Source organism: Lygodium microphyllum, chromosome 9 (assembly GCF_053477565.2).
Source record: "Lygodium microphyllum isolate KBCC chromosome 9, Lygodium_microphyllum_v1.1.10, whole genome shotgun sequence".
In the NCBI taxonomy this organism is placed as follows: domain Eukaryota; kingdom Viridiplantae; phylum Streptophyta; class Polypodiopsida; order Schizaeales; family Lygodiaceae; genus Lygodium; species Lygodium microphyllum.
The window spans coordinates 74,099,796-74,117,812 of record NC_141143.1 but is presented as its reverse complement, the minus strand read 5'-3'; the positions used below and the strand labels follow the sequence as shown (position 1 = coordinate 74,117,812).

The 18,017-nt window shown below is 42.5% G+C and overlaps 1 protein-coding gene and 1 long non-coding RNA gene across 2 annotated transcripts in view; both read right to left on the bottom strand.

Moving 5' to 3' along the window:
- The window catches only part of LOC148031180 (uncharacterized), a 63,608-nt gene extending 47,365 nt beyond the window's left edge, over positions 1 to 16,243 (bottom strand). Inside the window, exons 1-5 of the mRNA XM_087685548.1 lie at positions 16,060 to 16,243; positions 15,440 to 15,940; positions 15,260 to 15,365; positions 12,494 to 12,628; positions 12,232 to 12,371 (exon numbers count right to left, since the gene is read on the bottom strand). Of these exons, the coding sequence (XP_087541674.1) occupies positions 12,232 to 12,371; positions 12,494 to 12,628; positions 15,260 to 15,365; positions 15,440 to 15,940; positions 16,060 to 16,243 (1,066 nt within the window). The remainder of the gene's footprint in view (positions 1 to 12,231; positions 12,372 to 12,493; positions 12,629 to 15,259; positions 15,366 to 15,439; positions 15,941 to 16,059) is intronic.
- On the bottom strand, positions 13,134 to 13,604 carry LOC148031181 (uncharacterized). The gene is made up of 3 exons (XR_015691980.1): positions 13,501 to 13,604; positions 13,354 to 13,426; positions 13,134 to 13,249 (listed from the first exon to the last, which is right to left on the bottom strand). It is a non-coding gene; the product is annotated as an uncharacterized LOC148031181 (long non-coding RNA).
- Positions 16,244 to 18,017: the final 1,774 nt, after the last annotated feature.

Below are 18,017 nucleotides of genomic sequence, written 5' to 3'. Positions count from 1 at the left end.
GTTTTTTTTTGTTGGGTTGTTTTTTTGTTATTTTATGTTATTTATTATTATTATTATTTTGAAAATACATTAAAAGGTAAACGCACCCCCGTCCCACGCGCATGCACAAGGCGGGAGTAAAAAAATTTTTGCATCGGCAGGATCAAACGGGGCGGGGACGGCGACACGCGAGGCATAGAGGCCATAGGGCGTCCCAAGGCGCTTAAAACCAAAAACATACGCATTCACGCACGACACGAGAGACACGGCCACACGTCAAGAGCCCTAACCATACACCGGATCGAAAGACCATAAAAAGGAAAAATGTGCCAGGAGACAAGGGAAAGATGACAGAAAACTGCGACATGGGTGCCGGGGCAAAATCAAGGTGCTCATATGGGAAAAACACAAATAACGGCTCCAAAAATACATACGAGGATTAATATAGAAAAATCCGCTCGTTGGAACGTAGGGCGGAAAGAAGGCAAAATGTGCCAAATAATGTGCCCAACAATCCTATCACGTCAACACATAGTTCCGACCGAGAGAGGACGCGTTCACATGGAAAAAACCCAAAAAAAAAACCCGAAAATGGGCTCAAAGATGAATACGAAAATAATCGAGTAGCAAAATTAAGGGCAGTAAAAAGGAAAAATGTCTGCGGGAAGGGGATGCACAGGGCTGTCACGTGAGATTCTTGTTCTGAAACAATAAAGGTGCATTCACATGAAAAACCGTCCAATTTACGAGAAATGCTTCAAAAATTAATAACTCCAGAACCGGCGGTCGGAACAAGGGTTGGTAAAAAGGAAAAATGGTCATGTCGAAGGGACAAACATGGCTGTAAGATTGGATGGGGGTCTTGGTAAACGTAGGATGCGTTCGCATGAAAAATCGTCACAATAAGGAATAAAGGGAAAAAGAGAAGGAACGGCCCCAAGGGTGGGTTGAACATGGACGAGTGGGTGGAGAAGGGACCTCATCAGGGTAAAATCAGGTCATGGCATACATGCAAGATTTAAAGTAAGGCATAGGTAGGGGGTATGTATCATAGACGCACAAGGACGCATCCCCACACTTAAAACCTTAACGGACAGGGTTAGATGCAGCATCATAGCCTAGGAATCATCAATTGATTGGACTCTAGCGTCCCCACACTTAAAACATAACGTACACTTGCAATCATAAGGATAGGGTTAGAAAGACTTGGCCCATTTTGCGTATGGTTGAAGGAACCATCATTGTTATAGAAGGATTGGAGTCAGCTGCAGGAGGTACCACGGCTTGCTCTAGCATTCAACCAGCATGGCAAGGACCATGGAGTAGCACCCAGAGAGGTAGCTGGTTGATGAAGCCCGTCAGGGTAGGTGTCGTTGTTGACGAAGGATAGTCATTCAACTCACGAGCACTCAAATGGAATGAGAGAACAGATGCTCACCCCATGACACACATCGCTCAATGAATACGCATGAAATTCCATAACTTATAGCTGGTGTAGAATTGAACAAGGGGAAACTGAGTTGGAGGGAGTATGCCAGTGTGTGCAATTGATGGTGCATTCATGTGTTCCACCCATTTGGCATAGGTGCAAGGAGGAAGTCCAGGGAGCCTTGTAATGTAGTGCACAGAACAAAGTGGCGTGTCCTATGACGATGGCAAAGACCCATCCCGTGGGTGTATAGGGAAACAGAAACGTACCTGAGGCCAATTGTCGTAACATCCCTCAAGCCTCACCTCTCAATAATTGATTGAAGAAACACCAGTCACACTCAGCCCACCCTCTATCTCACTCTCTGTTGAAAGATCCAGGAGGGCAACCCATTCCTGAAACCCATTGATGTAATCCTCAATGTTACTTGTGCAGAGGTTGTATGCCTTGTGTGCATTTGATGGTGCAACTGTGTATCCCTCCCTGTGCCAGCATACAGTGCAAGAAGGAAGGCCAGGGAGTTGTATGGTGCAGTGCACATGAACAGATTGTGCATTGTGTATTGAGAGGCCCATCCCGTGCGTGCAATACTCAAGTGACACATCTCACCTCTCATTTGATTTGAAGGGAAAGACTAGTCACTCAGCCCACCCTCTGTCTCATGCTCTATTGAAAGATATAGAGGGCAGCCCATACTCACGTCCCCATCATGTTAAGATGAAAGCTTGCATCACTCAGGGGGTTGGTGATGAAGATCGTGTCGGCTGTTGTTGTCATCAGGATATTGAAGACGAGGCGTACCCAGGGAGGCAACCAACAAGTCTGGTACTTCAATGATTTGTAAGAAATGTCGTCTGTTAAGAAGGGCAGACGGACTGATATTGTAGAGACAATACACCAAGGGAGGTGCTTCAAATTACTTGTTGGAAAGGTTCTACTGGTGAGTCAGCTATCCTGAACTGCAAGGTGTTACCACCTTTTCCACAATCAGCTTCCCGCCAAGGGTGTTTCCACCTTTTCTTAGAACGAGGCCTATTATGACGATAGGGAATTTCTTCATTTTCTCCCATAATAGTTTGTTTGTTTATTTATTTATTTTATTTTTTTCTCTCTTTTTTCCCCTTTTTTTTCGTTAATAAAGAGAATGGTAGAAATACCATGCGTCAGAACCAACCTCACCACCGTTGTTGGATCAAACGAGAAGAGAACAAGGTAGGGTTGAGAGGTATCTGTGAGGGGCTAGCAGAACAAGACCGCCTCATGAGGAAGATCATAAGGGCTATCAGAAGCATGAAGAGAATGACAGTGTGACACCCAAAAGGGAGAGGGTAGGTCAATTGTGATTGTCAAGATCCCCAAGGAGGGAAGTACTTCTTCAAACGATAGCCATTGATCAGAAAAGAATCATCAGAGGCATCAATGGTCTGCACCTGAACAGAGCCATTAGGATTGACAGCTAGTACCTTGTACGGGCCCATCCACCATTATTGAAGCTTGCCAAGAAACTTGGCAAATCTCGAATCATAGGCCAAGACAAGATCACCTTCTTTGAACTCCTTGTGCTTGATGAAACTGTCATGATACGCCTTGCGCCACGCTTGAGTGGTTTCCATACACTGTAGGGCCATCCGTCGAATCTCATCCAAATATTCCAAGCGTAGGAAGCGGCGTTGCAGTGACTCATCATCTCCCAAGTGTTTTTTAATTGCTACTCGCAAAGAGGGTAGTTCCAATTCAACAAGGAAGATGGCTTCTGTACCATACGCTAACTGGAAAGGGGTCTAACCTGTAGCTGCCTTATGGGAGGTTCTCTATGCCCAGAGGGCCTCTATAGGTCGATCATCCCAGTCGCGACGATGTGCGGCAATCGTTCTTGTCAAGATCAAGCAAAGGATGCAATTGGTAACTTTAACTTGGCCATTGGCTCTAGGGTAATAAGGAGTGGACTTGTGATGGTAGATCTTATACAGCTCCATCAACTCTCCTCCATGATTTTGTTTAGGAAATGAGTACCTCTATCACTTACCAGCTTGAGGGGACTGCCAAAACGAGTGATAATATTTTCATACATAAATATAGCTACACTGTTACCATTGTCCCACTTCAAAGCTTTAGCTTCACACCACTTTGTGACATAATTTGTACATACTAAGATATATCTATTCTGCTTCCGTCTGGTGCGTGGATCAATGGGACCCAAAAAATCAATCCCCCACTTCTCGAATGGCTTTAGGGGAAGAATAGGTTGTAGTGGCATGGTACTTATTTTGGTGGGTTTCCCCATTCATTGAAAAGCATCACATCTCTTGCAATAGTCATGTGCATCCTTGTGGAGGGTCGCCCACTAGTATCTTGCCAATAGAGCCTTCCTGGCTGTCGCTTCTCCTGCGAAGTGTTCACCACATGGTTTGTCATGGCATGCATTCAATACTATGCCGATTTCATCTCCTGTAACACATCTTCTCAACACTTCATCTTTGCCTCTCTTGTATAGTACACTGCCTAGCAAAGTGCTCGGGGGGTTCACTATATATATATATTCTCTATATAATGTGCGTTCATGGTCTATTTATAAATATCCTAATCTGTGAATTTTTCTTCAATAAAACATAACCCTTTTCTATTCAATCTATAAGTAACCCCTTTATATGACACCCTTCTGTATGTAAAAAATGTATAAAAATAGTGTTTTAAAAACCCCTTATTTTGAACTCACGTTATATATACATATATTCATGAGGGACCCCCCCGAGGCAAAGTGTAGGGGGATGATTCTAACAGAAGCTTCTTCTTCTCACGGCTTGAGATGTCAGGAGGATACTGTTGAGTTGCTAGGTGGTTGGCTATGCCTGCATACCAGGGAGTAACTGTTTCAACTAGAAACAAGGAAGCATCAAGAAGGTCTAGATCATCCTATTCCTCTTCTATAGTTTGAGGGATCCATGATAGATGATCGGCTAGGACATAGGAACAGCCACGCTTAGTGACCACTTCAAAATCGAACTCCTGGAATAGGAGCAACAGAAGAACTCTTGATGAGATGCCAAAGACACATTTGTCGAGGTTGAGAGAAATCCCATAGTCTCGGCATCTGTAAAAGCATTGCTCTAGGTGTCCCCAATGCTCACGGATTAAGCTATAGACACAGAAGTCATCAAGATACACCTCAATGAAATCATGCAAATGATTCTGGAAGGCAGCCATCATTACTCGTTGGAAGGTGGCAGGAGCATTATAGAGCCTAAATGGCATCACTCTATAGGCATAGGTCCCCCATTCTATGGTGAAGGTTGTTTTTGATTGGTCCTCTTCTGCGATTTGGACTTGGTTATATACGCTAAATCCATCCAAGAGGGAATACAACTCATGGCCTGCCACTGTGTCCAACAATTGGACTGTAAAAGGGATATGGAAACGATCCTTCTTTGTCTTCGAGTTCAGCTTTTGAAAGTCTACACATATTTGAAGTTTCCCATTCTTCTTAGATACTACCACAATGGGCGAAACCCATTCACTATTAGCCACGGGATAAATGAACTTGACTTCCATAAGTTTCAATAATTTAGCTTTTACGAGAGCAGAATAATTAGGATTCATACGCCTTTGTCTTTTCCTTACAGGTTTAGCATCAGGCTCTAGGTCAATGTGATGTTGGCATACTGTGGAATCAATCCCCTTTAGGTCTTGGTCCAACCAAGCAAACACGTCTAAGTTCTCCTTTAGTAGATCTTGCAGGACCACTAGTTCTTCTTCAAGAAGATTGAGACCCACTTTCAGGTGATGTTCAATACCATCAGTATCCAGGAATGTCACTTGTCTTTCACCTTCCACTTCGTGGATAAATGTCCCATGAATTGCTTTTGGATAGAGGTCTGACTCTTTCAAGGGAGTAGTGTCATCGTCTGATGTTCCACTAGAACGAGTGTCCTCCTTTTGAACAGATGGCTCATTTGTCTATTGAGATTGCTGGAAGGGTATCAAAGCTTTGTTTGCTTCTGTGGGAGTGGTGATTTCTTCTGGACTTAGGGATTCATCTTCAAAGGATGCGTCCAAAAATGTCACATAGCATGAACCTTCTAGAAGCCGAGGCTCTAATGGCTCTGGCTTTTGTTGACAGGGGGCATCATCATCACCTTTTCTCCAAAATGAATGGTCAAGGCTACAGGAGCCACTAGTGAACTTAATTTTTATGTCTTTGATACATTGCTTATGCAAATTTTGCATACTTTGTAGTCCATTGGTCAACCCAAATGGAACCATGTCATTCCATCCAACACCTCAAGATCTTCGGCCTATGAGGTCTCTGTAGGGACATCAATAAGATCGTCCACTATCAGAGGAAATTCTTTATCTGCACTTTCATCTCCTGTTTCATTTTCTTCCTCATCATTTTTATCCTCTTCCTCTAAAGTCTTTGTCTCTACTTGTGTAGAGGCTCTATAGGAGAAGAACAGATCCTCCACCTCTGTGTCTATTTCTACTTTTTCTTCTGTCTCTAGCTCTGTCTCTACTACTGTCTCTATGACTGCCATGTAATAGGGAGAACAATACATCCATGCTTCTATCTTGCTGTCAGATGTGATTTCAGAAGTCAATTCGAGTTGAGGCAGGAGGCATTCTCCCATAGACAAAGACTTGGCTTTCTTTACTAGTTGGCTTACATTGCCCACTGTTAGGGATTGTGCCTCTGTTTTCTTGGGAAAGATCTTTTTAATAGCCTCTTCCTCTCTTGATGTACCATCTTTTACCTCGTTGGAGGAGTCAGTTATGACTTTGATGGATGTGGATCCATTACCTTTTTGCGATCCATACAATTTCAACACCACTTTATTGGGTCCTCTGCCTAGGGTTAGGGTTTCTTTGAACCAGTCTGTCCTAGCTCTCCCTTCAAAAAGCCAAGGTCTTTCCAACAATAGAGGATATGAGGTCCCATAAAAATTTGGTTTAACCACCAGATAGGTCAGCTAGTAATCTTTTCCTGCAAGGGTTGTTTTTACGTATGGGAGGATGCCCAAGGGTTTAATTCTGCTTTGGTCTGCCAATCTGATAAGCCACTGTGTAGGTTGAATTCCTTGCAACCCTAAGTCCTTCATTGTCACATCCGTCATTATGTTTATGATGAGCCCCCATCAATCAATGCATCTGAAATAAAGCATCCTTCTATCCATACACTAATCTCTGGGGTTCCAGGATCTAGGAAGGTGCTAGCCACATCTACTTCCTTTACATGCTCTGGGGCCTTATTGGTCTTAGTCACTGTTGAAGGAACAATCCTTAATCCATGTCTTCTTGTCAAGATGCTTTTGAATTTCTTTCGGCAGAGCTGGGAGACAACATCAGCAACTGTCGGAATGTTAAGTTTGGTTTAAAAGTGTCTAGGTCTTTTACCAAATCATATTCTTTGATAGGATCCATGGGCTTCTCCAGCTTGCTAGGGAATGGGGCTACACCCATTTTCATATTTTCTTTTTTTTCTAGTAATGGAAGCATTGGCACTTCCTCTGTTTCTGGATGTGCTTATGTATCGTCTATCTCCTGAATCTCTGGTCCTATTTCTAGGACTATCTCTATGACTCTTCGTGGCACTGCAGTGCTCTATACTGCAATGTTTTGTACTATATTGCTCTGTCCCTCTGTTGGCAGGTTGAACTTCACAGTCTTGGCAGGAGAGTTGTTCTCTTTCTAGACAATGGGTTCGTTCTTCGTGGCACATGTGATAGTGGCAATTTCCAACTCTACCAAATTGGAGGCAGGCTCTTGTGCCTTCTGTTGGCTATCAGTGGCATTGGCCTTGACAGGGGCTGGACTTGGGCAGTCCTTTGTAGTGCGGCCTTCTCCTTTGCATCTACTACATAAGGGCTTGTAATCCACAGATCTTTTGGGGTTTGGAAAATTTGGTGAGATATGACCCTTTTCTCTGCATCTGTAACATTCTACCTCGGATCTCTAACCACCGCCAGACTATCATCCTCTGTAACTTTGAGAGGGAAACCTCCTTGGACCGAAATTAGGACCAAACTCTCTAGGCTTTGGTCCAATATCCTGTGTTATCATTTTGGATTCTAGCAAGTTGAATCTTGCATTTTCATCTTTCTATCTTTATTCGTACATCTCTTTCAAAGAAAAATATTCTCTGTATAGTTCTTCCGCAAATAGTAGAAACAAAAGGCTCCAGGAATAGTTGGTTTTTAGGTACATTCAGTGGCTAAATGTCCCTCTTGATGATACTTTCCGCACCATGTATTAGAACGCATCACATCTGTCCCAGCTCCCGCAGGAGTAGATATATTAGCGGTATTCACCTTCAATGTCTATAACTGCTCTATAATCACATCCATAAACTCTTTCTTGATACTTGCAACTGATTTGGATAAGTAGCCCTTCAGATTTTCACCTTCTGAAGTACTTGTAGTAGGGTTTTGGGAAGCTTCTGTAATTATTGCATACATTGGTTGGGTTGATCCAGAGGGTTCTATGTTCTGGTTCTGATTCAGAGCTCCTGTTGAGACCTGGGGTTGTTGATTCTAGTTGGTAGGGTTCCACTGTTGTTGAGTCCCCATTGGAGGAACTGTTTGAGGCCACTGTTGTTGTGGTTGAACCATCATTTGAAACACTATCGTCTGTGGCGACCACAGTGGATTAGGTGCATTATACTGCAGCACTATTTGCATTTGGGAATAGGGGTAGGAAACTATCCCTGGGACTATATTTGGTGGGTATACCATTCCTGGCATGGGAGGAGGTAAGACTCCTCTTCCTGGAGTCATTGACAACCTTGCTTCAACTTCATCATACAATCTTACACCTTCCACTGCAGCTTGCAGATTGACTGGTCTTCTCAATTCCACGAACTTGCAAACTTCTGGTTGTAGGCCTCTGAGAAACACTCCTTTTTGGATACCTTCGTCCAAATGATGGTTAATCCATCTCTTCAGGATGGATTCCATTCACAAGACATAAGCTTCTACTCTTTCTCTAGAGGATTGACTTAGGTTCATGAACTCCTCTTGCATCCGCTCTTCAAAACCTTCACGCCTAAATTTTGTGAGGAAGGCCAACTTCAAGTCATCCCATGTGCCAAAGTTCCTACTGTTGATCTCTCATACCACTGAAACACCACACCTTTGAAAGTGGCAGGGAATATCGCTAACCAATGCTTAGGGGTTCTGGCATTGTTAGCCACACATGCTACCATAAATTATGCTACGTGAAGATCAAGGTCTTCATTGTACTCTCTCTTAAAAATTGGCAATGGGACTACATTTGTTGGCCTGCCATCAATATTTCTAGGACAAATCTGACTAGGAAGGGGACCTTGAGTTGCCATGGGGACTTCTCTAAAGAGTGCTTTTAGGGCATCAAAGGAGGCTTCTGCTGCGAGCTCGTTCTCAGTCTTGATTCTTGCCTTCTCTCTTCTTACGTACCTCTGGACTCGTTCTAACACTTGCCTCTTGATTGCGTCATTCATCAGGGGCTTGGCTCCAACTAGTTGTCCAATATTCAACAGAATAGAATCAGAGAGGGCTTCAATCTCTAGGGGATTTCTGGCCAACATCTCTTATACTTCCTTCTTTTCAACATCTCTGAATTTGGCTTTCAAACTGCTACAGAGGGGGAGATATTCCATTCTGAAAGTATCAAAACTCATTTTTCTTAGGATCGTTGTTGTACCATCATTATAATAATGCTAGCTTCTGAGGATTTCAACAGTGTATGTTGTGAAAAACACTCTATCTACCAATGTCCAGTGGGTTGCTAATTGGACAAACAGAAGATGATCAATGCACCAAGCATCCCACATATCTTGCTGTTGAGCATCCACGAACAAATTCCAACTCTTTTCCTTCTTATTTTTGTGAACCTCCACAGACCACGACTCCTGAAGCTTCTTCACGATCTCCCACTTGATGATGTATGGAGACTTCTCAATGAATACCAAATCTTCCATGGATAGTCATTCTCTTTGCTTCTTCTCTTTAGTTTGTTTCCAAACAAGTTGACACCAAGATGCAAGTTTCTATTGCTTCAACAGGAAGAGGAAACAGTCCACCGCATAGAGCTTGCATCATGATGGTAATATGTTTCCACCATTGTGGGATGAAATTATTGTGGAAAGTGGCTTTGATAATGAGAATCTCCAAATCTTCAGTGGAAGAAGGAACTTTGCAAACATCCATTGAATTCTTTTCTTCTTGGCAATGCCATTTCTTTCATTTGTCACCCTCTCTTTTGCTTGTTGATGGCAAGTTTCCCCGGCTGCGCACCAAAAACATGGAGCTCCAAGAGAGACACCAAGGAAAAGGGGATTCTACTGCAAGAAAATCTATATTGTAACATCAACAAGCTTTCATTTCATTCTTTTAATGACCAAAATAAAGAAAACAACAATTCTTCACACAGCATCATAGTAGATATCTCCCACGGATTTGACAGAATCAACCATAATCTTCTCCATCTTCATAAAATCCATCAATAGAATAAGAAACATAAAAGAATACACCAGTTTTGAATGGAAAACAATCACATAGTATTCATCTTCAATGTCTTCATAGTTTTCTTTCTCAATCTCTCATATACAGATACACTGTTTTGATAGAATTGGCTATCTCTGGCTCTCTCTCTCTCTCTCTCTCTCTCTATAATACATCATCTTCTCACTACAATACTCAATAATGACACTCAATAATCCTTCTTAGGTCGTGGATGCACCTCCCAAGAGGTATGGGAGGTATGAAAGGGCACCAGAGCCACTATAGTGTCTTTTCATATCTCACTACTGTCACTATCACTTCAGTCTTCAGCAACTGCTTCTTCCATTTGTTTTAGCTCTTTTGAACTTAGATTCATCCTTTCCAAAAGTTAGAAAACTTTTTCAAAGTCACACATAGATTCTACAGAACACTTACAGAAGATCTACAGAACAGAATAGAATAGGAACAGAGCAGAGATAGAGCAGAGACAGAGGCTCTACAGAAGGTTTACAGAGGGTTACAGAAGGTCATCAAAGAACAACAGATCCTCCTAACTCATACTAAAACCATTCCAAACTATCAAAAACTATTCAATAAGCTTTCAAAAGATTTCAACCTTCATCAATCATCAATTCATGCTTCATACAGAAGAAAATCCGAACAAAACAGAAGTTATATAGAAGGTATCAGAACCAATCAGAATCTCAACAGAACCTATTAGAATATCACAGAGCATCATATTTCTACTAAGAATCATCATGAACTTCCAAAACATAATCAATATTATCCAAAACACTCTCAAACACTTCCATTAACAACCATACATCACTCTAAATCCATCAAAAAACAACCATTCAGACCTAAAAAACAACAAAAATCAATCAAAAATTCAATCTTTATCCACTCTCAACAATAGCTTGTTGTATTGTATCATTTTTTGTTATAATGGCAGAGAATAGTGGAGATCCCATCATTTGAGAAGCTCGACAAGAACAATTACCATTCATGGAAGTTCGGTGTGATGAACTTCCTCATTGAAAAGGAGCTAGAGCTGAGTATCCCTTTGACTGTAGATGAATTAAAGGCATAGAAAGAGTGGAATGCAAAATATAAAAAGGTGATGTATTATCTACACAGTCATTGATAATACTATGCTGGGACATATCAAAAATGCAAAAACTTAACATGCAGCTTGGAGAATTTTTGAGAACATGTTTTCAATGAATACAAAGGCACGAAAGATTCAACTCAAGCAAAAGTTGAGTACCTTGAAGAAAGAGAAAATGTCTGATAATGAGTATGTTTTGAAGGTGAGGAGCATTGCATATGCTTTAGTAGCGATTGATGCAATGCCTGATGATGATGATTTGGTTTCATCCACTTTGAGCGGCCTTAATAATGAAAAGGCATGGAAATCATTTGTCACTTCTGTATACGTACGGAAGTCATTTCCAGATTTTGATGAGCTCATCTCTCTCATGATTATCAAAGAGATCAATATACAGGGTAACTCGTGTTAACCCTCATACAAACAAGGTGAAAAATCTAGAAAATCTAAAGCAGAAGACAAGGCCAAGGAAAAAGTGAAACGGAAGACGAAGGCACACCAAGAAACACTACAAGATATAGACCTTATACCGACATTAAAAGTGATAAAAATATTCATCAAGAAATTTACCCCCGTCGTCGCAAAAAACGTCATTATTAGCGATGCCATAGAATAGTTGATATTAGCGTCGTTATCAGTGCCGATATCAGCATCGCAAAATGCGATGCTAATATCAATGCCAATAGTGACGCTGATAACGATGCTTTGCGACGCATTTTGCGATGCTAATAACTATGCATACATTAAATTTGCGATGCTAATAGCGACGGTAATAGGGAAAAAAAATTTGTGATAGGGTAGCAAGCTGTCCTGCCATATATAGCACTATGTGCTTTATTTGGGGGATTTTATTTTTGCGGGCTTTCATTTTCGTTCTTTTCTAATCAATCTCTTTTTTTCGAGCTTTTTCGTGCAACATATCCATTCTGCATATAAATAGTCCTACTTAAGGAGTACGACACATTGCATTTACATGAACACACACACATCAAAAAAACAAAACCAACGGAAAACTAGTAAAATATATTCGTGTCAAATAGTTGCAAGGTACACTCTTCCTAAAAACAAATCAAAGATCCCAATGCATGTAATCTCTTAGACAAAATCGGGCATAGTCACATGACGAAGTGTATAATAAACATATATATAAAAGTAGTAACAAAATGAAATGTCTAGAGTCTCTCGAAAAAAAAAACACACTCTCTCTCAGCATGGTACCGGTCCACACACTATGGTGGACAAACACTCCCCATAGAACACATCATCTATTTCTAGACACATGCAATGTCTCATCTCCTCTGCACTGGCCCGCGCCAAACCACCACACCCCGCAAACACATCCAAAACATAGTCGTAGCGTTTCGTAAATGTAGCTAGTAACCACCTAACCATATCACCAATCACATATCACCAATCAAGATACAGAATCTTTGCGGCCATGCAAGTAGAAACAATGAAAATACCATACAAGGTAACCTGAGAGCAAAAACATGCAAGACTACTTACCGAAAGAAAAGATGAGACCTCTCTGCTCCGCCTCTGACAATGACACCATCAACGTCCATGGGAAAGACACAATCATCCATCATGTAGCTACGATACGCTGGAAACAATCTCTCTGAAATCTTCTCCCCAGCCTCTCTGTCATAGCAAGGCACAACATGACCAGCACGATACCAAAGACACACAGGAAGATCAAGTACCTATTCACGAGTGGAATTAGAATAAGTGATCCATGTTTTTATTTAAAGCATGTAACATAAACTTTATTTAGAACATACAACCGTATGTTCAACGTATCCAACTTTGTTATCTTACCGCCTCTCTAGTAACGGGATGTCGATAAGCCTTGGAGTCACACATGAGTGTCCAAGTGCGGTGAAGCACAAACCCCACCCTTGCTGCATCCGTAATAAACTCACCTATATGCTCTGCTAAGCACATAGTGACTAAGAATCCCTGGTCGGCCAAATACTCGCGAGCAAGGTCCATACAACCCATAACTAGACCCTTTGAGAACGTGTTCCACTTGGGAATAGTCATGCCCTCTACAAACAACATTGGTATTATGATATATGAGAAGTGAGTTTGATGTAAACCTTGTGTGATAGAAAGCATAACTTACCCAAAGGGATGGGACCTAGAGCATCCACAAGCAAGCTCGTAGGAAAATCCGCAAATATCAATCGAGCCACCTCTTGACATGGAACTCCATCTTTGCTATAAAGATGCATCTTTTGTGTTGCCAAAAACTTGTTGATGCTATACACAAAACAACATAGTCATTAATGCAAAGTAACCGATGATGCAATGCTATATGCAACATGTAAATTGATGTTCTTGCAATATGTAGTTGTCATGTCTACCTATCAAGGGCAAATCTATCAATTTGGGTCACATCCACTAATAGAGCATCGACATATGTTTGATACTGGAACCCTGCAACAATTATCTCAAAGTAATTTATTTTTAATAATCATACACGAATTTCAAGTTAATATAAGACTTCTCACCTACTAAACGGGTCATAGGTCGCCTCTCCCAATTCTCTCGACCAAGAGATGAATCTGCAACAAAGGAGGTGGTGGGTGCCATAGAGGACTCTGGCACATTTTTTCTCCCTGGATTACCTTGAGTACCCTGGGTGGCACCTTTGGTAGCCTTGGTTGCTTGCTTCTCTATAGTGGTGGGTGCGGTAAGCGGTTCATGAGTATCAACTCCCTCCTTGAATCCTACATAGTATCATTCACCCTTAGACTCCCATGCATGAGCACAAAAACTATTGCTACAAAAGCGACAAGATGTTTACATAGATTGAAGTACTTACTGTCATGCAGATCTTTCTCTTGCTTAGGGATAACCCCCACAGGGTAATCTAGCCACCAAGGGCAAACACTTGCCTCCCATGCCGTCAATTTTCTATCACGTAATGATGGAGAATACATAGTGTTCTCGTCACAAACATCAATCCACTCTCTTGTGAATTGCGGAGCTGCATCTAGCCTCTTCTCTTCTACACATTGTAGTATCCACCTGCAACATTCTTGCCAATTACGCAAGCAAATGCATGCAATCTAATATGAAAATCAGACACACAATCTAATATGAAAATGCATGCTAACCTATAAATCACACGTTTGGCTGAAAACGTAAGCTCCGGCATCTTCTCTGCAACATCTGAAGATTTCACTCCATCCAAGAGGTGTACAAAAGCCTACACAAGTTTCACAAGCGCTTAACATTAGCACATATACATTTTAAGAAAGAACTTAAGAAAGCAATATGTTGGCACTGCATTGAGTCAACCTGCATGACATGATTCTTCATGTTAAGCTTAAAGAACTCCTCAAATGAATCTGGTAGCTGTGGACCTTCTACTTGTATCCTATCAATCTGAAGTAGTGCCTCCGAATGCAAGTGAGCCCAATATGTCTCTTTCTTCATGTAAACCCGAAAGAGCTTATAATCACCAAAATGCGGGTATTGGGGGTCTTTGGCCTTTGTGAGACTCATAAGATGCAACAATATTTTTTTCCTGTGATGCACAACAATATACACAAATAGAAAGCATTGAAGAAAAAAGCATCACATACACACACCTTGCGTTATATATACAAATTACCTTTCCGCAGGGATTTTTGAGCTTGTGAGACAATACAGCTTGTCTCTTGTGATCTTGAGCATGCTTGCATCATCCCACTTTAGCCCAAATAACAACTTAAAGAACTCATCACCATTTTGGGGATTAGCAATGGATAGGTATTTGTAACCCCTATCCTTAAGGCGCTCCTCTTCCACCCTTGTAGCCTTCTCCAAACGTTTCTTCCTCTCTACCTCATCTAGACCAAGAGCCTCAAGCTTAGCAGTTTCTTTTGAGATGAAGACATGAAATTCATCCTATCATTCCAAAAAAAAACTAAATTAGAGATAGAAAAGCACATCTCATACAAGTGAGCCATAGAAAGAAAATCACCTTCCATACAAGCTGAGATATCAAACCGCAAGGAGAGTTATACCATGGAGCAACACCATGATAATACCTTGCCTCTATACTCATCTCAACCTCAGCCCACTTCCTCATGGCCGGACTCAATCTATCTAGAATGGAGTCTTTGTTTGCAATACCAAACTTTTGAAACATATACACCTCATGCGCAATATTTGGAGTAACATGAGCTCTGGCAATACTATTGAAAACGAACAAAAGCATAATATGAGAATGTAAGTGTAACATATTACAAAGAGGAGCATAGTTAAAGGAAGAAGACTTACGCGTTGGTGGTGTCTAGTGCGAGTAGTAGCTCTGCTTCCTTTGCCTTGGGCACCTCAATGAATTGGCACCGTACACTAACATGGTAGTGAGCACAGTCGGAGTACTCTGTAATTGAAAACCAACAAACATAAGAATGGGATACGAACATTCAATACTTGTATGTATAGTGGACAACTTACTTTCCTTGATGCGTTTCCACCACGTTTTAAGCCTGTGGTTTCCATCCCAAACCAAGAATTTTTTACCCTTAAGGTCTTGCCACTCTCTTCCAAGAGCCCTCTCAAAATCCTCATTTCTTTGACGCCATATTGGACCCCATTCATCTAGATTGCTAGCTGTCACAGACATGGTCTCCCCTCTCGGACCTTCAACTGACACAAGGAAGTGTCCCATAGTCTCAAGATAACCAGTGGAATCAAAGGAAGGAATCAACCACTGGGCATCATCCGTAGCAAATCTGACTGCCTCATGAGCCACTAATCTGCAAAGAGGCACAAGAGGAGGTAGCGTCCTCTTTTTTATATAAAATTGACTCAGCACATCCTTCATCAGTCCTAGAGAGACTTGCTTGCCTAAGTTCCTTGAGTGCTTCTTTTCTTTTTCATCATCATTCTCCCTTTGATCACTATCACCACTCACCTCTTCTTTGTCATCTAGACTATCATGCTGCACATTAGTCTCTGTAGGAGCAGATATTAATAAGTAAAAATTAACAAAAGTAGCATTAAACCAATCATATTTAATACATAACACTGAACAAAGCGTCATATGTAAATGAAATGGACACATAAGTGACTACCTGTGTGCTCCGCAACCCCGTCAATTGTATTGGAGTCCCCATCCACTTGTGCTTCGTCATCAATGTAGACACATCTTTTTGGACCACGTCCTTTCTTTGTTGAAGGAGTGTCCACTGATCTCAAACGCGATGATGCTTCTTGCTCTAAGATCCGCCCAGGAACACATCCTGAACGTAGCTTCATACAGACTTCACGGCTACTATGAGGTGACACACATTTCTTTCTCTTTTTAAGCACTCTTTTAGGTGCCATAACTTTCTCTACACACTTACAAATAGATACACAATCAACCTCTTTAAGATTAACAACACAATCAATCTATTTAAGGTTAGCAACACAATCAATCTCTTTAAGGTCACGGGACAAAGCCACGGACGAAGCCACACGCTTGTGCATAAGCCCACGGATCGTCCGCGCGGACGCGGACGATTGGGGGGTTCAATCTCTTACCTTATTCTCACGAAGCATATGGGACGAAGCCACATGCTTGTATCCATGGGGGGTTCAATCTCTTACCTTGGAGGCCCGTCGGACGGCATACGGGACAGTTGCCATGGGGCATAAGCCCACCCATTGTCCGCGTGGACGCGGACGATTGGGGGGCTTCAAGGTGTTACCTTGGAGGCCCACACGACGGCGCATACCAAATGATGGGGCATAAGCCCACCCATCGTCCGCGTGGACGCAGACGATTGGGGGGCTTCAAGGTGTTACCTTGGAGGCCCACACAACGGGACGGCATAACCAAATGATGGGACGACATACGGGACAGTTGCCATGGGGCATGAGCCCACCCATCGTCCGCGTGGACGCGGACGATTGGGGGGCTTCAAGGTGTTACCTTGGAGGCTCACGCGACGGCTTAGCCCACACGAAGCATGACCGAATTAACACAACGGCTTAGCCCACACGAAGCATGACAAAGCGTGACAAAGGTAAACCAAAAGACGAAGCTTAAGCCCACCCATCGTCTGCGTGGACGCAGACGATTGGAAGGCTCAAGATAATACCTGGGACAGATGAAGCGTCACGGACGAGGATACGAACAGTCGCGCAGTGCTGCAGGAGTTACGAACAGTCGCCATGGGGCATGAACAGTCGCGGATGCAGGAGTTACGAACAGTCGCGGATTGGGAGGCCACCGTCGTGAGGCACTGTCGTTAGTCGCTAGTTGTGGGGCTTTCCCTCCAGCCCTGTTGGTTTCTACATACACAAACACAGCTTGGTGCACTTCTAGTAGGTCATCATATTACTCTTTAACCCGGCAGGCTCTTATTGATGTACATAGACAATATTGAAACAACTTGTGAGCACATCTTACTAACGTTGCAAAAGAACTTGTGATCACGTTAATACTAAACCCTAACCGAAGCGACACAAAGATTAGACTGTTTACCTTCATGTCACCATGCATTCAACCTACCAACTAGGATATGCATTGTTCGACCTACGAATCAAGAAATATTGAAATAAACAAGGGAAAGGGCCTTCAGCCGAAGAGACAGCTAGGGAACAACCCACGAAGCGCCCCCCCTTCTCTCTCTCTCTCGGTGTTGCCCCCCCCCCCCTCAAAAGAAAAGAAGAATCAGATTTGAACGCAAAACTGTCACATGCCAAAACTTCATGCAAAAATATCATGCAAATTTATAAAGAGGCTCAGCACATGCCAAAACTTCATGCAAAAATATCCCGAGATGACCCATCGTCTGCGTGGACGCAGACGATTGGGGGGCTCAAGATAATACCTGGGACGGACGAAGCGTCACGGACGAGGTTACGAACAGTCGCCACGGGGCATGAAAAGTCGTGGATGCAGGAGTTACGAACAGTCGCGGATTGGGAGGTCACCGTCGTGAGGCACTGTCGTTAGTCGCTAGTGCTGCAGGAGTTACGAAAATATCAATCGTCGCTAGTGCACCGTCGTGAGGCACCGTCCTGAGTTGTGGGGCACCGTTGT